The following is a 19719-nucleotide window of genomic DNA, read 5'->3' as shown; positions in this document are numbered from 1 at the left end:
GAGATGTTATGTCAAACTTTTCAGCCCGCCATCACTTGCAAGCTCGAGTAGTTGATCTTCTTCCCGCACTGACATGGATGACGCATGCGTAATGACCTCGCCTGCGTTCAAGTTCAACAGTGCATGACAGAGAATGAGGAAAGGCGCAGCTGACTCATATCGTTTTGTATCGCCAAATCATATCATTTCCTCACGGTCCGGTAATACATGCTTTGCGGCCTGGTACCAGTCCGCGGCTCGGTGGTTGGGGACAGCAATCAGCAGAGGAGATAACCCCAGTACAAGAAATCCAACACACCAAAAAGGGGGTGGATAACTAAAGAAATTCCAGATCAGATGGAACAAAGAAGGTTGGTGAAGAATAATGAAGTGCAATACAGAGAGCTAGACAGACAGACAATTGTGCATATTGCAAAGAAAGAACGGCTGACTCAAAAAGGCAATGAAGTAGAAGGCCATATTAACAACAGCAAAGAATTGCACAAGAAAGTTAAGGAAAGTACCGGAATTAAGAAAACCTCCTCTACAGGACGCATAAGATCAGCAGACAGATCCATACTAACAGATCCAGATAAAAGTACAAGGGGTGATTGATAAGTTCATGGCCTAAGGTGGAAGGAGTCAATTTTAGAAAACCTAGCACATTTATTTTGCAACATAGTCCCCTCATACATGTACACACTTAGTCCAGCAGCTGTGGAGCATACGGATCCCTTCTTTGTAGAAGTGGTCCACAGCAGGGGTGATTGATACGTTTGTAGCCTACGGTAGAAGGAGATGAGTTATACAGCTCTTGTTACATGCACGTGCAGTTCAACTCTGAATGAAAATGCAGAAAGTCTGAAGTTAATAACTCATCTCCTTCTACCTTAGGCCACAAACTCATCAATCACCCCGCTGTGGACCACTTCTGGAGGTCCAAGACGCCGACCTCTACAAAGAAGGGATCCGTATGCTCCACAACCACCGGACTAAGTATGTAAATGGAGGAAAAATAAATGCGTTAGGTTTTCTAAATTTGACGCCTTCTACCTTAGGCCACAAACTTATCAATCACCCCTCGTATGTGAGAGGTGGATTCAGTATATAGAGCAGCTTTTTGAAGATAGTGGAGGGGAATCCCCAGATATTAAACAGTTCTGGCCCACCTATTACCAAGGAAGAAATAATTAAAGCAATGAAAAGCATGAAACATGGAAAAGCCACTGGACCCGATGAAATTTCAGTGGAAATGATACAAGCCCTAGAAGATCTGGACATAGATATTATTTCTGAACTGTTTAATGGCATATATGAGTCTGGTATATTGCCTGACATCTCTTGAAATCAGAATTTATAACTCTGCCAAAAATTCCTGGTACTATTGACTGCGAAAATTATAGAACAATCAGTCTTATGAGTCACATAATAAAGATTTTGTTGAGAATTGTTCTGAGTCGAATTAAAAACAAGTTAAGGCCAGAAACTTCTAAACTGCAATATGAGTTTATTGAGGATAGAGGAACCAGGAACACAATTTTCAAACTACGAATGCTTTCAGAAAGGGCAAATGAAGATCAAAGTGATGCCTTTTTATGTTTTATTGATTTCACTAAAGCAGTCGACAAAATGCAACATGAAAAATGATTTCAAATTCTCGTTAAACTAAACATTGACGGAAGGGACCAACAACTGCTTCAAAATTTATATTGGAACCAAACGGCGGTAAAAATTGATGATAATATAAGCAGTTGGACTAAAATTCAGAGAGGAGTTAGACAGGGATGATTTAAAGTGATTTAATATCTATAGTGAAATGATTCTCAGATAAATAGTAGACCTAGATGGGATAAAAATTGGAGGTGTTAACATCAACAATGTAAGATATGCAGACGATACCACCCTAATATCAAATGCTGCAGAAGACCTACAAATCCTCCTAGACAAAGTAGTACAAACAAGTGCAGATTTTGGTCTAACCGTCAATTGTAAAAAAAAACAAATGTATGGTAATATCAAAACAGCAGGATACTCCCAACTGCCAATTGTACATCAGTAACCAAGAGATTGAACAAAAGACCAGCTTTAATTACCTTGGTAGGTTTATATCACAAGATGCTAGAAGCAAAGTAGAAATACAAAGAAGAATTGCCATTGCCAAAACCTACTTCAAAAAAAAATGAAACCCATTTTTACCAACAGACACATTTCTATGATAACAAGGCTTAGGCTTCTAAAATGTTACATCTGGTCAATCTTGCTGTATGCTTCCGAAACGTGGACTATAGCATCAAAACTCCAAAGAAACTTAGAAGCAACAGAAATATGGTTTCTTAGAAGAATGCTGAAAATATCATATAGAGATAGGGTACTAATGAGACAGTACTTCAGCGTGCCCATACAAAAAGATCTTTAATGAGAACATTAAATGAGAGAAAACTTAAATTCCTGGGCCATGTCATCAGAAAGGGAGAAACAGAATGCCTTACGTTACAAGGCCGTATGCCTGGGAAACACAGAAGGCAGCGGCAAAGAAGAAAATATATGGGCACTGTGAAAGAACTAACAGATCTAAGTGTGCGAAATATCATTGATGTTGCGAGGGATCGTTCGATGTGGAGAACCATGATCGCCCAAGCGCATAACGCACAAGGCATGTGAAGTAGTAGTAAGTGAACAAAATTAATGCAGTTAATGGACTGGCTTCATACAATGTTATTGATAATCACATTCTCCAAATCTTCATTTTCGTTGGAACATTCAGGATGATTGCTGATACTTTCAAATCCTACACAGATCCTAATTTGAATTAGCGAAATCATTTCATTTTCCTACCTGGCTGTTTCTGGCATCTCCAAGCCTGAATGCTTGAAACCACAGTGAGCAAAGCAAATCTGAATTGTCTTACTACTACTTCTCACTAATTATCAGTGACAAAAATTTTTTGATTTTGAACACAAACACACACAAGTGATGCTATTTAAAAATCTGTTCACTGAGCTCGGTGTAGTATCTAACAGCCATATGACATGCATGTGATTGGCACTAGTTAGCAAACTTCTCCCATTCCAATTAAGTGACAGTGACCCAAATAAACCAAAAGAATCGCAGCTATTTTCTCAATTTAGTTTGTGTTCTTTAAGAGTTGGTCCAAGTGAATGGCTGCCCAGGTTAACCAATGGTCCAACTGGAATCTACTGTACACCCATATTAACAGGCAACTGTGAAGAGTCTTGCCTGTCTCTCTCCAATGCACAGGCAAGAGATTTCCACTCAATCTGCCAGACATAGGTAACTTACCATATTAAAACATTCTTAAAGGAAATTTTTAAAGTTTTGTAGCCAAAGCCACTTGTTACTTTGAAACGCACGCAAGTTTAAAAATTGAAACATTAAGTTTAATTGTCATTCAACCATACACATAAATACAGCCAAACAAAACATCATTCCTCTGGGGTCAAGGGGCAAAACACAAAACCAACAGTCATACACATATAAAAACATAGTTACAAAAATATTTTAGAAGTAATAATCTAGCCCAAGTCCTTGAGTGCCATGGTGCATGGATGTTGTCCTGCAGCCACACTTCTACAGATCAAGCCCGTAGCAGTTCCTCATATCGTGCAGTGCAGCCTCAGAACGTAATTTAGCTTCTCTCCCACTGAGCAAATACTGGAGGCCGCACCGATGGGACTGGCCAGCTTCTAGTGTGGACCCAGTGTGGAATCCAGCGGCACACAGCCAGCTCAAGTCTCCTTCCTCGGTGCCCGCAACAGGCAATCAAGGCACAAATGAGGTCCTGGTCTGCAACACAACCGAGGCCATGCAGCTCCACCAACAAATCAGATACACTGTATTCTATATAACTAATGTCCAACAGCGTTTTGCAACCACAACAAAACTTCATTAATTTCTGAAGACTGAAATACTTTGTCACTTTATCACTAAGTTCATACCTGTCAATTATCTGTTGAGACACCTACCTCGCTGCAATCCCAGCATTCTATGCTCAAACGAAACAAAGCACAACGCAAGCACAAGTTCCTCCAAAGGCACTTAGCTTGTGTGCTTAGTTGATTGGCTGATTAGATGTTTTCATAAATGAGGTATACAGGTATATAGCACTGAATAGTGACCAACCCATCAAAGTCTGATACAGACTTTTGAATTTAATACCATTAGAGCATGTTTGTATGTATGAATGTCCAGAACCCAATTTCCCTCGGGATCAATAAAGTATATCTATCTAAGTTGGGTATTCATAACACAAGACAGCCTGTACTTCAATTTACAATACCATCAACTAGTCCATTTCAAAAACCTATGGAACTGACAGGCAGACATATTGCCATAGTCACTACATAACCTGACAGAACAGAAGTGGTCGGGAGCAACCACTCGCTCGAGCCTAATGTGTCACTCATCTGACTGGTAATTCAATTTTTCATTTCTTAATCGATTTCTCCAACATCAATTAGCATTATTGTTTCATAAAACCACCAAGTATAAATATAGGTTCTTCACTTCATTGCCTGCATGACCAGGATCATTGCAAGTAAGGTATCTTGCACTTGGAATTTTCAAGGCTGAGGCCCAAGGCTGTCATGCTCAAGAACACATGTAGAGAATGAAATGATTGTTACTCAAGGTCTGGTGTAGCAAAAAACACAATGAAAACATCATCATCAGGTGCTGTGCCCAGTTTGAGCTTTGACTGTCACAGCCCACACATTCCTGTTTCGGGTCAAGTGGATCAACTCACTGGTATTCATCTCCAGTTCTCTGGCTGCTGTATCCATCATTTGTCTTCATCTTCCTCTTGCTTTCTTCCCTTCAATCTTTCCCATAATTACCATGCGTTCTAATTCCTCTTTCCTAATCACATGTCCAATGAAGTTACGTTGCCTTTTCATGATCTCATACATTATTTCTCTTTTTATGTTTGCTCTGTTCATGACATCTTGGTTAGATGTTCGTTTTGTCCATGATATTCTTTGCATCCTCCTCAAAAACCACATCTCTGCTGCTTCAATTCGTTTCCTCATGTTACTAGATATTGTCCAACATTCTGAGCCATGTAACATAACTGGATAAACATAACATTTCAGTACTCTGAGGTGGGTTGTCATGCCTAGTTTAGTATTGGTCAGTATACTCTTCATTCTCATAAAGGTGTCTTTTGCCATCCCTATTCTTCTTTTGATGTCCATGTCGCACCTGCCATCTGATGTCACCCAACTTCTAAAGTAGCAAAAGTTCTGTACTTGTTTTATGTCTTCCCTGTTTATTCTCAGCCTGCAGACAGGATTCCCCTTCTTTTTGGATATCATCATACATACACCATACATATCATCAGTAATTTCAGATATGCAGATGACACTGTTAATTGCAACAACAGAGGAAGAACTACAAAACTTAATTGATATAATTGTTGAAGAAAGTGCAAAAATAAAAACAAAGAACACAATAAAAACACAGTAAATATAATTATAAAACCAATCCTATAAAACACAATGTACAACTAATAGAGTGTGGCCCTATATACTCAAGATTATCTTCTATATGTACACAGACTGATTGTATGCACATAAAATGATGCTACGTGCAAGAGTACCTGTACAAAAGGAGACTGTCAGTTAACTGACAGGGAAAATGCCAAAGTACATCTGATATACTCACCCACTGAATAGTTGCTTTTCTTTGAGGAACTGTAAGCACAGATGGCACTAAGCTGCCCACATTGTAATGGGCTACAGAGGTTTATTTTGTAAGATGTTCCGTTCTCCATGTCGACTGCCTCCCAAGTATGCCTGAAACAGAGTAAACAATGATAATGCACAATTTCTCCATGTCATCTCAGGTTCACCCATACCAAAAAGGAAACTGAAAACATCAATTAACATTTTTTTTAAAGAATGTAATTACAGCAAGACAAGCTGATGTGAACAAATGCAAAATCCTTCTTTCAGCTTTGCTCAATTGTGCTACATCTTCCAAGCAAACATCTCACCTCAGCAGGAGTGACAATGGTAACCATCAGTTCAGAACGGTGTTGGAGAAGGCCTACATTAGGGTTAAACTCAATGCCAATTGTTCATTTTTTGACTCTTCCCATACACTTCAAATATCAACATGATTTGGCTGACTTAAGCATTGGTCTCCACATGGTGATTTACCATTTAGCATAGTAAATGATTAACCTTATAGAATTCCCTGGCACAGTTGGAGTGTGGGTTGTCTTGATCTCCACAGAAGCATCCACCACTAACACTCGCCACCAAATACATCTGTTTGAGACTTAGCAGGACAGAAATTGGCTGCTGCATTTGTTTACAGAAAAAAAAACAGCTGTTCAAAAATGTATTAATCATGAAGTACTTTTACATCCATAAGAACAAAATTAGCTCATTCTGCTCTACCATTCAATCATAACCAATTTATTAACCCTCTCAACCCCATTCTCTCGTCTTCTCCCCAGGAGCTTTGACTAACCAAGAACTTATCAACCTCCACTTAAAATATACCCAATGACCAGGCCTCCACAGCCATCTGTGACAATAAATCCCAGATTCACCACCCTCTGGTGAAAGAAATTTCTCCTCATCTCTGTTCTGAAGATATGTCCTCCTCATCTGAGGTTGTGCCCTCTGGTCCTAGATGTCTCCACAATATGAAACATCCTCACCACATCCACTCTATCTGGGGCTTTCAATATTGAGATAGTCCCCCTTCCCAACCAAGATTCTTCTAAACTCCAGCAAGTACAAGCCCAGAGCCATGAAATGCTCATTATACATTAACCCTTTCATTCCAGGATCATTCCTGTGAAACTCCTCTGGACCCTCTCCAATGCCAGCACAAACTTTCTTAGATAAGGGGCCCAAAAACTGCTCACGGGCAGCATCTGACCAACACCTTATAAAGCCACAGCATTACAATCTTGCTTGTATATTCAAGCTTTGACTGTTCAGCCATTATATTCAAATCTTCTTGAAATGAATGTCAACAATGCATTTGCCTTCCAAGTGTTCACCTTCCATTACTTACAGCACAGCCACGCTGGAGAGAGAAACAGCTTAAGCTCAAAGGCTTTCCCTTTTTTGTTTTAACTACAAAGGAGGCAAATGGTTATCATTACTAGTGCTTGGCCCTTCCTTAGAATTGGCCAGTGCTAAAGTTGGGCAGCACAGTAGTGTGGTGGTTAGCACAATGCTTTACAGTACCAGCGACCAGGGTTCAATTCTCGTTGCTGTCTGTTAGAGTAAGGAGTTTGTACATTCTCCCCATGATCCCATGGGTTTCACAGAAACATAGAAAACCTACAGCACAATACAGGCTCTTCGGCCCACAAAGCTGTGCCGAACATGTCTTTACCTGAGAAATTACCTAGGCTTACCCATAGCCCTCTATTTTGCTAAGCTCCATGTACCTGTCTGGGAGTTCCTATCATATCCGCCTCCACCACCGTTGCCAGCAGCCCATTCCACGCACTCACCACTCTCTGTGTAAAAAACTTACCCCTGACATCGCCTCTGTACCTGCTTCCAAGCACCTTAAACCTGTGCCCTCGTGCTAGCCACGAGCACTTCTGGGTGCTCTGGTTTCCTCCCACACTTGAAAGACGTACTGGATGATAGGTTAGTGGTCATTGTAAATTGTCCTATGATTAGGCTGGGGTTAAGTCCTGGGATTGATGGGGTGTGGGGAAAGAGTGTGACTCAAAGGCCAAAGGGATGTATTCTTTAAAAATCTTTAAACTTTACTCTGCTTATTTCTAATTTACTTTGTATCAATTTAGCTGACAATGCAACATTAATGGCAGATTTCCAGACCCTTAACAACAGCTCTTGAAGCAGCCAATCACACCACATGAGACTTTGAAAGGACTCAAGCATTCAATACTTCCTGTAGTTATGCTGGACCAATACAACACAAGTGGTTAACTGAGATGGAAGTGGAACTGGTTAGACAAGAAATGGCAACCAATTCACATAGAACTCACTGCCACAGGCATTGTAATAACCACGTTTAAGGGGCATTAGACAGATAGTTAAACAAAGCATAGACAAACCACAAGGCATATGAGCAGGGTTAGGCCATTCAGCACATTGGGTCTGCTCTGCCATTCCATCATGGCTAATTTATTATTCCTCTCAATTCCATTCTCCTGCCTTCTCTCTGTTAGCTTTGGTAGCCTTACTAAGCAAGAATCCGTCAACCTCAGCTTTTAATATACCCAATGACATGGCTTCCACAGCTGTGTGTGGCAATGAATTCCACAGATTCATCACCCTCCGGCAGCCGAAAAAATTATTCTGAAATTTTATCTGATTTACCACTGCCCATCGGAGGCTGGGCATAGATGGTGGATGCGCAAAAGTAGAAATCTTCCCTTGCTCTGTCCAGCTTGCTTTACACATTTCTTTACCACATACGATCCCAGTTGTATTGGTGACGATGGGCAGAAGGGCTGGTATGGAACTGCAGGCTGAAGAGCCTACGTGCTGTATGACACCTCCCCATCTTGCATCAGGAGTTACATTAGGACCCCAAGCAGTACGACAACCGAATAACACACATCAAAGCTGCTGGTGAACGCAGCAAGCCAGGCAGCATCTCTAGGAAGAGGTACAGTCGATGTTTCAGGCCGAGACCCTTCATCAGGACTAAATGAAGGAACAGCTAGTAAGAGATTTGAAAGTGGGAGGGGGAGGGGGAGATCCAAAATGATAGGAGAAGACAGGAGGGGGAGGGATGGAGCCAAGAGCTGGACAGGTGATTGGCAAAAGGGATATGAGTGGATCATGGGACAGGAGGCTCAGAGAGAAGGAAAAGGGGGGGGGGGGGAACCCCGAGGATGGGCAAGGGGTATAGTCAGAGAGACAGAGGGAGAAAAAGGAGAATGAGGGAAAAAAATGTGTGTATAAAAATAAATAATGGCTGGGGTAGGAGGGGAGGTGGGGCATTAGCAGAAGTTAGAGAAGTCGATGTTCATGCCATCAGGTTGGAGGCTACCCAGGCGGAATACAAGGTGTTGTTCCTCCAACCTGAGTGTGGCTTCATCTTTACAGTAGAGGAGGCCGTGGATAGACATGTCAGAATGGGAATGGGATGTGGAATTAAAATGTGTAGCCACTAGGAGATCCTGCTTTCTCTGGCGGACAGAGCGTAGGTGTTCTGCAAAGCGGTCTCCCAGTCTGCGTCAGGTCTCGCCAATATATATAGAAGGCCACATCAGGAGCACCAGACGCACTATATCGCCCCAGCCGACTCACAGGTGAAGTGTCGCCTCACCTGGAAGGACTGTCTAGGGCCCTGAATGATGGTAAGGGAGGAAGTGTAAGGGCATGTGTAGTACTTGTTCCGCTTACAAGGATAAGTGCCAGGAGGGAGATCAGTGGGGAGGGATGGGGGGGACGAATGGACAAGGGAGTCGCGTAGGGAGCAATCCCTGCTGAAAGCAGGGGGTGGGGGGAGGGAAAGATGTGCTTAGTGGTGGGATCCCGTTGGAGGTGGCGGAAGTTACGGAGAATATGTTGGACCCGGAGGCTGGTGGGGTGGTAGGTGAGGACCAGGGGAACGCTATTCCTAGTGGGGTGGCGGGAGGATGGAGTGAGAGTAGATGTGCGTGAAATGGGGGAAATGCATTTGAAAGCAGAGTTGATAGTGGAGGAAGGGAAGCCCCTTTCTTTAAAAAAAGGACATCTCCTTTATCCTGGAATGAAAAGCCTCATCCTGAGAGCAGATGCGGCGGAGACGGAGGAATTGCGAGAAGGGGATGGCATTTTTGCAAGAGACAGGGGGAGAAGAGGAATAGTCCAGATAGCTGGGAAAGTCAGTAGGCTTATAGTAGACATCAGTGGATAAGCTGTCTCCAGAGACAGAGACAGAAACATCTAGAAAGGGGAGGGAGGTGTTGGAAATGGACCAGGTAAACTTGAGGGCAGGGTGAAAGTTGGAAGCAAAGTTAATAAAGTCAACGAGCTCAGTATGCGTGCAGGAAGCAGCGCCAATGCAGTCGTCGATGTAGCGAAGGAAAAGTGGGGGACAGATATCAGAATAGGCACGGAACATAGATTGTTCTACAAAGCCAACAAAAAGGCAGGCATAGCTAGGACGCATATGGGTGCCCATAGCTACATCTTTAGTTTGGAGGAAGTGGGTGGATCCAAAGGAGAAATTATTAAGAGTAAGGACTAATTCCGCTAGACGGAGCAGCGTGGTGGTAGAGGGGAACTGATTAGGTCTGGAACCTCCAACGGGATCCCACCACTAAGCACATCTTTCCCTCCCCCCCCCCCCGCTCTCTGCTTTCCGCAGGGATCGCTCCCTACGCGCCTCCCTTGTCCATTCATCTCCCCCATCCCTCCCCACTGATCTCCCTCCTGGCACTTATCCTTGTAAGCAGAGCAAGCGCTATACATGCCCTTACACTTCCTCCCTTACCACCATTCAGGGCCCCAGACAGTCCTTCCAGGTGAAGCGACACTTCACCTGTGAGTCGACTGGGGTGATATACTGCGTCCGGTGCTCCCGATGTGGCCTTCTATATATTGGCGAGACCCAACGCAGAATGGGAGAACGCTTTGCTGAACACCTATGCTCTGTCCGCCAGAGAAAGCAGGATCTCCTACTGGCCACACATTTTAATTCCACATCCCATTCCCATTCTGACATGTCTATCCACGGCCTCCTCTACTGTAAAGATGAAGCCACACTCAGGTTGGAGGAACAACACCTTATATTCCGTCTGGGTAGCCTCCAACCTGATGGCATGAACTTCAACTTCTCTAACTTCTGCTAATGCCCCACCTCCCCCTCGTACCCCATCCGTTATTTATTTTTATACACACATTCTTTCTCTCACTCTCCTTTTTTCTCCCTCTGTCCCTCTGACTATACCCCTTGCCCATCCTCTGGGTTCACCCCCACCCCCCCGACTTTCTTCCCGGACCTCCTGTCCCATGATCCTCTCGTATCCCTTTTGCCAATCACCCGTCCAGCTCTTGGCTCCATCCCTCCCCCTCCGGTCTTCTCCTATCATTTTGGATCTCCCCCTCCCCCTCCCACTTTCAAATCTCTTACTAACTCTTCCTTCAGTTAGTCCTGACGAAGGGTCTCGGCCTGAAACGTTGACTGTACCTCTTCCTAGAGATGCTGCCTGGCCTGCTGCGTTCACCAGCAACTTTGATGTGTGTTGCTTGAATTTCCAGCATCTGCAGAGTTCCTGTTGTTTATGACAACCGAGTGCTTGGTTATAGAATTTATGGACTCCAAGTCCCAGAGGCAAGTAACAGCCATGTGATTTAAGAAAAACACATGACAATCCTTGTGGTGTCCACTGCTTCTCAGGAAAACCAGGCATCAACACCCACCCTCCACCAGGGGTTCCTCCCCAACAATGAACCTCCCCCCGCACCCCAGCCCCGTAGCTGGATGCACAGAGGTCGTCCACGAGGCTTGGGCGAGCAGCGTGGAGGGTCAGCACTGAGATGCCGGGTTTGGGCTGTACCCTGACTGGGCACTGGCAGCAGCTTCTCCACACGTCGACAGATCATGTAACCTCCCTTGGCACAACCTGTTATATGTAATGGAAGCTGCCATGCACCCTACCTGTCTGGTTCTCTGACTATACACAATGCTGTAACGACTCCCTTTAGCACAGATCCCATTAGCAATTTTACCTGTGGGATTGCATCCAGACCAGTGTACGGAGCACATGCATTCTGCATGTATTAAAACTTAAACCTGCGCTTTCCAAGTTGAAAGAGTACAGAGAAAATATATAAAGATGTTGCCGGGACTTGAAGATCTGGGTTACAGAGAAAGGTTGAATAGCTTGAAACTTTATTCCCTAGATCGTAGAAGATTGGGGGGAGATCTAATAGAAGTGTAAAAAATATGAGGGGTACAGATGAGTAAATGCATGCAGGCTTATTCCACTGAGGCTGGGTAAGGTCATGAGTTAAGGGTAAAAAGTGGAATAAGTGAGGGAGCTTCACTCAGAGGGTGGAGCGAGCTGTTAGTGAAAGTGGAGGATGCGGGTTCAATTTCAACATTTAAGAGAAGTTTAAGCAAATGGTTGGAAGGGGTACGGTGAGCTGTAGTCCAGGTGTGAGTCAACGGGACAAGGCAGAACAATAGTTCAGTTTGGTCGAGATGGCCCAGAGGGCCTGTTTCGGTCATGATGACGACAAGAGAGGAACTGCTCCCAACCACTGCTGGCTCTTGACACCTACTCATAAACCACACAAATTCATGACAGGTTTGTATTCAATATTTGAGAAATGCTTTAGAAAACTCTGATATTTGTAACTAAGTAGAGAGAAAAAAAAATTAAAGGACTGTTAGCTGACTGAGACCCAATTACAGAAATGATCACCTACTATTACTGAACTCCCAGTACTGTTCTTTAATAGCTCATTACTTTATACAATACAAAACTTCCAACAATCTACTGAAATATGATAAAGCATGTCATGGGTATCCATTTTGGAAAACAGCCATCTGGTGAATTCTAGTTCAATAAGATAGATCTTTGAGACTGTAGTACTAAACTACAACGCTCTAACTTGCACCTCACACTGTGATCAGTACCTGCGAAGACAATTACCCAACTCGTCACAACCTGAAGCAATACAATAGCATCAGCGTTGCTTCTGTCAACACAGAGTACAGGAGCCTTCAGTCACACACCACCAGGTTCAGGAACAGTTATTAATCCTCAACCAACAGGCTCCTGAACCAGCGTGGATAACGTCACTCACCCCAACACTGAATTGATTCTGCAACCGATAGACTCACTTTCAACATAAGTCATTCTCAATATGATTAACTACTTATTTATCTATTATTATTTTGTTTTTCTTTGTGTATTTGCACAATTTGTTGTCTTTTTCACATTGGTTGTTTGCCTGGCTTTGTCAGTGTGTGGCTTTTCACTGATTCTATTCTTTCTTTGTATTTGTTGTGAATGCCTGCAAGGAAATGTTGACATAGATGTTCCACGATATTGAATTTACTTTGACCTCGCGCCGCGTGGCAGCATCTCATCACTTATCTACTTGCACATGACGCTCAGCAGATCCAATTGTTCTGTACGTGTGAGTCATGTAATATTGAACGGAGTAAATGGTGTGATGGGGGCAGTACACACAACAGGCCTGCAGATATCTGGGTCCAATAGCAGGAAATATCATGTAACAGGTATGCAACGTTTCTTGATATTAGACCCCGAAATCTGCGGTCCAGTAGTGTGCACTACCCCATCACACCATTTACTTCGATGTTCGATATTCATAATTACAGTGAAGTGCTCCATCAAACATAGCTCCTTTCAAGACTGAACGCTCCAAGTGTTTCATCATACACTGAGTCCTCATTGGAGGTTCACAAGTGTGCTACATCACGGACCTCAACCACGCACGACAAGCCCTCTTCTCATTGCTACCTGCAGGTATAGGAGTCTGATAACACACGCAAAGTTTAGGAACAGCTTCTTCCCTTCTCCCATCAAATTACTGAATGGACAATTAACCCATGATTACTACCTTATAGGGGCAGCTGCTTATTTGGGACAGCTCTTAAAGAACAAAAACTAATCATGAAAATAGCTGGGATTTTGTCCGTTTACTTGCCACTTAATTGGGACAGGAGACTGTTGCCAAATTGTTTCTAACTACCGTCAGTCACATGTACTTGTGTGGGTGTTGAGACACACTGTGCTTAGAGCAAACCTTTTTTAAATAGTGTCACTTGCATGTGTTTGTGCAGTGATTTGTGTCACTGATAATTGGTGAGAAATAAGCAATAAGACAATTCTGAGCTATTTTGCTTACTGTGGTTTCAAGCATTCGGGCCTGGAGATGTCAGAAAGGGCTGGGAATGAAAATGAAACTATTTCACTACTTCAACAGGTTAGGGGCCAAGTAGAATGTGAAGGTATCGACAATCATGTTGAATGCTCCAATGAAAGTGAAGATTTGGAGGATGCAGTCATCGAAAGCGTAGGTGTCCACACTGATTTTGTTCATTTACAAAAAGAACAAGGCAGCATACTCTGGATGAATTCCACCAGCGATAACTATTAGAAACTAATAAACAGTTTTATAGTACTGTTGTAACATTGGTAACGTTCTAATTTATTCTGTATTTCATTTCAATACACAATTTGTTACTCAATTATATGGTAGTTTATCTTTTTTTGATATCTTTTTAATTATTTCCTGAAACTTCAGCTAATTGGGGCAGCTGCTTTATTATGCCAAAGTATACTGGTCCCAATGTGTCCCAATTAACCATAACCCACTATTTCACATTATAATTTATAGTGTGTTTTATGCATTGCACTGCTGCTGCAAAACAAATTTCGCAATATATTTGTGATAATAAGGCTGATTCTGCTTTCAACCCTTTAAAAAATAATGTTTGACACTGCAGGAGAACCACATCAGTAAAACTTGAGATAGCTTGCTGCAAGGAGAGGCTTGGAGGTATTGTGGAATTGCAGATGCACCTTGACCCATCGGTATTGTGTTTAGACTTTTCTGGTGAACAGCCTGGCAGTGGCCATCTTTCACAATCCCCTCCACGCCACCTTCCTCTCCATGCCCCCCCCCCGGAATAAAATTTTTAAAGATTATCGTTATTTGTCACTTGCACATCAAACCATACAGTGAAATGTGCTGTCCGTATCAAATGCAAGGATTTTGCTGAGCAGTCCCCAAGTATCACCACACTTCCTGTGTCAACACAGCAAGTCACAACTCACCAACCCTAACCAGTACGTCTTTGAAATGTGGGAGTAAACCCAACTGATCACAGGGAGAACGTGCAAGTTCCTTACCGACAACAGCAGCAATTGAACAACTGTATTTAACACAGACTATTACTATGGAATGAAACCACAAGTAGGCGAAGCTTCATGCTCAAAATCTAAGACTTTTGCACAGTACTCTGTCAACATGGAGCAGAGAGTGAGTTTGCAAATCTGGCAAGAGCAGAGGATGTTGAGATTGTCGAGGGTGGAGCACCGCAGGAGCATTCTGGGACAGGTGACAGAGCAGGAGTGCCTGGGGTGACGGACACACCCAGCCCTGAGACACCTGGCACGATCATTTGATTCCAAATAATTGGTTTATTGATCATTACAGAATGTCTCTCGGGTGCTTCCCACTCCCTCCCCTCTCCCTTCCCCCTTTCCCAATCATGATTCCCCTCTCCCTGCCCCCTTCCCAACCTCAGTCCACTATAGGGACCCATATCAGAACCAGGTTTATCACCTACATAATGAAATCTGTAATTTTTTTTGCGATAGTACAATGCAATACATAAAATTACTACAATACTGTCCAAAAGTCTTAACCACTCTCACTATAAACATGTCTAAGATTTTTGCATAATACTGTAACCTCACTTGAATGTGGGGAGCAGAATTTGGGCCCCTTATTTAAGAAAGGATGTGTTAGCATTGGAGACAGTCCAGAGGAGGTTCAGGTAAATGATCCTGGGAATGAAAGGTTAACGTATGAGGAGCATTTGATGTCTCTGGGCCTGTACTCACTGACAATTAGAAAGATGGAGGGGGGTGGAATTTCATTGGAACCTATGAAAGAGAATGCCTCCCATGTGTAGGTGGCCCAGTTGATTCAGTGAGCCATCGGTCACGTGCACGCTTGTCATATTTCTGCAATAGATCCGATACTGTTCAGAGATGTGGAAGGAGAATGTGCAAACTCCACACAGAGAGTGACAGAAGTCAGGGCTGAACCAGGAGCACCATAGACAAAGCCACAGCTTTACCAGCTGAATCACCGTGCCTGCACACTTGACTGTGCATCCTCCAGCAGGGTGGAATGGCTTTCTGATCAATACATGCTGAAGTAACAGGTCTGAGGGTCATCAGCAATGGCTCTCCTTCCTACAGGGTTCACCTTGGCTGTCCTCACCCTCATACCTGAGGCACCCCCCAGTTCGTCAGTTATTCCACATCCATCCCAATTTTGTGTCATTTCTTATGCTCAACTTTTCATAATGTTAGTGCGCTGATATCCTAACTCACCCTTTGTTAACCTGTACCGCTTTTCTAGTGAAAGATTTCAGTTTGCACCCTAGCCTTTCCGCCCCTCCAGCTGTGGCCTCTCACGTAAACCTGTCATTCAGTGTCCTACCACTGGCAGCCACATCTCCTGAAACTCAAGCACCAACCTCTCACTCAGTTCCAAACTTTAACACACTCCTCAAAGAGTGTTCAACAAAGCTTTTAGCCATTTGTACAAGCAACACCTGTAGTTGCATATTGAATCTTTCAATGAACATTTGGTGATCTTCCCTACACAGTTTCTCAAAGGACAGAGAGCGGAACTCTGGAACACGAAACCCATTAGAACAGTAACACTAACGGGACACGGAACTTTGTAAATGAGGAAACAGCAACTACACTCAGATGTTAGTAATACAAAAACTACCAGGGACAATGCAGGAGTTGTCTTAATGCAATGTCAGCCTCGAACATCCAAGTCTAAGATGGAACCTGCCACTTGGACAACCAGGTTATAGGGATCAGGGAGGAAAACGTAGAGGCAAACTCTCAATACGCACATCACTCACCAAAAAGAAATCAACTGCAGCTTGAGCAATTGTGTTCTGCTTAAATATTAACCTGGCTCAGATTATAACTCTGTGGTGCTCTTTGTTTTCTGGATTTTATTACTTAAAGAAAAGATAAACTCATTTGCATCCTTAACTCCACAATGAAATATGCAGATCATCCAACTAGAAAAACACTGGAAATAAAATTGAGATGAACTCTACAAAAATACAGGATTATAAACAAAACTCAACTGATCTTGAAATGGCCATTTTACACTGAAGCACTCCAGTATTGAAGCCAATGCTACAAGCTTCCAGAGACTGTGGAAATAAAAATAGCCTCAAATTCTTAATCTTGACTGAAAAACATGAATAGGCCAACATTTGTAAATCATGGAGTTTAGCATTTTAGAAAGTTTCTTCCCAGCAAAATACTGCAGATGGAAAAAACGCAAAATGAGTGGTGGAAATGCTGAGGTCAGGCAGCACCCAGACACGTGGTGGTTTGATAGGAAGTCAACCTGAGCAGTCTTTGACAGGTACCCGCCCAGCCAGCTGAGAAACACACAGAAATGGATGCCATGCACCGAGTGGAACACCTTACAAGAATGACCCAGAAATGGAGGCCAAGGCAGTTAGAAGATAGAAAGTGTGAATTTATACAATTCCTCTCACACCCAGAGCAACCCAAAGGGTTTTGCAGCCAACAAGATTTGTTACTGCCATAACGTTGGCAGATCAATTAGAAAAAGCAAACTTCTACAATGCACCATTAATTCACAGAATCAAACCAGGAAGCCATTGAGCCTGATACATATACAGCAGGTGCAAAAACAGCTCATTTCATCTCATCTGAAAGCTTTCAGCTCACCACCCATCCTCATGGCAGGTCTCAGACCCACCATTCTGCAAAGTAGTTCTAAATTCCTTGTTCCCAACCATCTTAAACCTCATTAGTTACCAACCTCTAATATTACAGCAAAAAGGATTAAACACAAGAGATTCTGCAGATGCTGGAAATCCAGAGCAACACACACAAAATGCTGGAGGAACTCAGCAGGTCAGGCAGCATCTATGGAAATGAATAAACAGTGGATGATTTGGCCTGAGACCCTTCAGCTTTCACTCTGTCTAGCCTTCCTAATTGAATGTACGCACTTAAGTCTTCCTTCATATTCTAGTTTCACATAAAATAAAAAAGCCAGGTCTTTCTTCATAACAAATCTTCCAACCCAGTAATCCTCCAAATTGGCAAGCTCATGAATGATATTTAAATACTCAATACTATCACACACATTCTGTAACTTGATAACTGAAATTACTGCAATTTGGGCAAAGGCATTTTTTGTAATAAGTACATTATTAATACTTTTACAGCTCTGTGACTTTGTCAGCCTACCTTTACTAACCTACTGCCTGCTTTGGTTACTGACAGCAGATTACAAGGGCATCCACGTTTGTGTCCACCTCAGTCTCCTAGCAGATTGCACATTTCTACACCTCATCTGCCCTCCTCCTCTCGACCCAAGAATGGACTCTAGTTACCTTGGATGCTCGGGGAGCAGAAGTTGTGTATTTTTCACCTAAACAGAGTGCAGCAGCTACCTCTCCAACCCTTCTCCACCCCAGACCCTACCCCAAGCAACTTCAACTCCACAACTTACTATCACCCTCATCACTAGCACACCACCAGCATCCCCTCCCTGCTCAAGAGGGCATTGCGGTGTCTCTGCCCTGGGAGGCTGGCCTACTGACGAGAGTCCACTCCGAGAATGACGGAGGGGGGGCATTTCCTGCGACCGTGACGATCCACGATCCTGTTAGCGAAGGATGCACCGCTACCCATCCTGCTCAAGCTCCAACCAAGCGTCTGCTCCCGGACCTGCCGGGCCTGAGGGAGGGATCCGAGCCGGCCTCTGCCGCACTCACCCGCACAGCTCCGGGTAGGTGAAGGAGCTCTCGGCCCGCACACCGCTCCACGGGGCCAGCCACAGCAAGGCCGCCCAGCCCAGGAAAACCGCTCGCCGCCACATGCTCGTCCGTCACAGCCGGAGCTCCGTTCGCAAGGCACAATTAATGGAAAGTGCACGTCAACAGCGCAGCGACCGCTCTTCCGCAACGGCCTCCACTCCGTCCACATCACATGACTGAACCAGAGGCCCCGACTCACGTCACATGACTGCAGGACGATCATGTGACATGGCAGGCCAGAGCCCCCCCCCACGGGCCAAAGGAAACATGAAATCACGTGACGGAATCCGCGGCGCATGACAAAAGTGGGCGTCATGTGACGGTGTCGCAGCCAGGAGACGAGTAGAAGGGCCAGAGCGCTCCCTCACACGTCACCTGACAGCGAGCCCGCCTGGCAGCGGATCACATGACCGAGCTCATAAGCACTATCCCAGGTTAGCGGCACCGGAGCTTGGCATTGGGAACCCACCGACATGGGGACAAGCGGGCGGGGCGGAATGGGGGGGTAGAGGTAAGGAAGGAGGGCGAGTAGGGGGAAGAGGGAAGGCATGTGAGGGGAGGGGATTGTGTATTCAATTTTGCAGTAACATTTGAGTGATACTGTATATTGCTTGACTAAGTATCCTCTGCTGTTCTGTAATTTATTATAAGTTTGTATGATTTGTAAAAGTACATGACTGGCATACATCATTACTCTGCCATGTCACACGCGTACACTTCGCTAACAGTAAAAAACAAAGTGGAGACACATTACCCCCAGTACAGTATTGCCTCCCAACAGACACTCAAGTGAAGTCCCACCTCCCGTCTACTGTGTCCTGTGCTCCCCGTGTGGCCTCCCGTGTATCAGTGAGACTCCATGTAGATTGAGAGACTGCTTTGCCGAGCACCTATCTACGTCCACCGGAGAAAGTGGGATCTCCTGGTACCCACCTGTTTCAATTCTATTTCCCATTCCCATTCCAACATGTCAGTCCATGGCCTCTACTGCCATGATGAGGGCACAGTAGGGTTGGAGGAGTAACACCTTATATGCTGTCTGGGTAGCCTCCAACCTGTTGGCATGAACATCGATTTCATAAATTAATGGTAATTTTCTCCCCCCCCCCACATTCCTCATTCCCATTTCCCCCTATCACCTTCTCTCTTTACCTGTCCCATCACCTCCCTCTGGTGCTC

At 44.0% G+C, this 19719-nt stretch overlaps 1 protein-coding gene across 1 annotated transcript in view; it reads right to left on the bottom strand.

The window, feature by feature from the left end:
* Positions 1-18775, bottom strand: part of igf2r (insulin-like growth factor 2 receptor) — a 211139-nt gene extending 192364 nt beyond the window's left edge. Inside the window, exons 1-2 of the mRNA XM_072265972.1 lie at positions 18499-18775; positions 5659-5789 (exon numbers count right to left, since the gene is read on the bottom strand). Of these exons, the coding sequence (XP_072122073.1) occupies positions 5659-5789; positions 18499-18602 (235 nt within the window). The 5' untranslated portion in view covers positions 18603-18775. The remainder of the gene's footprint in view (positions 1-5658; positions 5790-18498) is intronic.
* Between the last annotated feature and the right edge of the window lie 944 nt (positions 18776-19719).

The sequence above is a fragment of the Mobula birostris genome, chromosome 8 (genome assembly GCF_030028105.1).
Source record: "Mobula birostris isolate sMobBir1 chromosome 8, sMobBir1.hap1, whole genome shotgun sequence".
NCBI classification, from domain to species: Eukaryota; Metazoa; Chordata; class Chondrichthyes; order Myliobatiformes; family Myliobatidae; genus Mobula; species Mobula birostris.
This window is presented reverse-complemented; position numbering and strand designations above follow the sequence as displayed.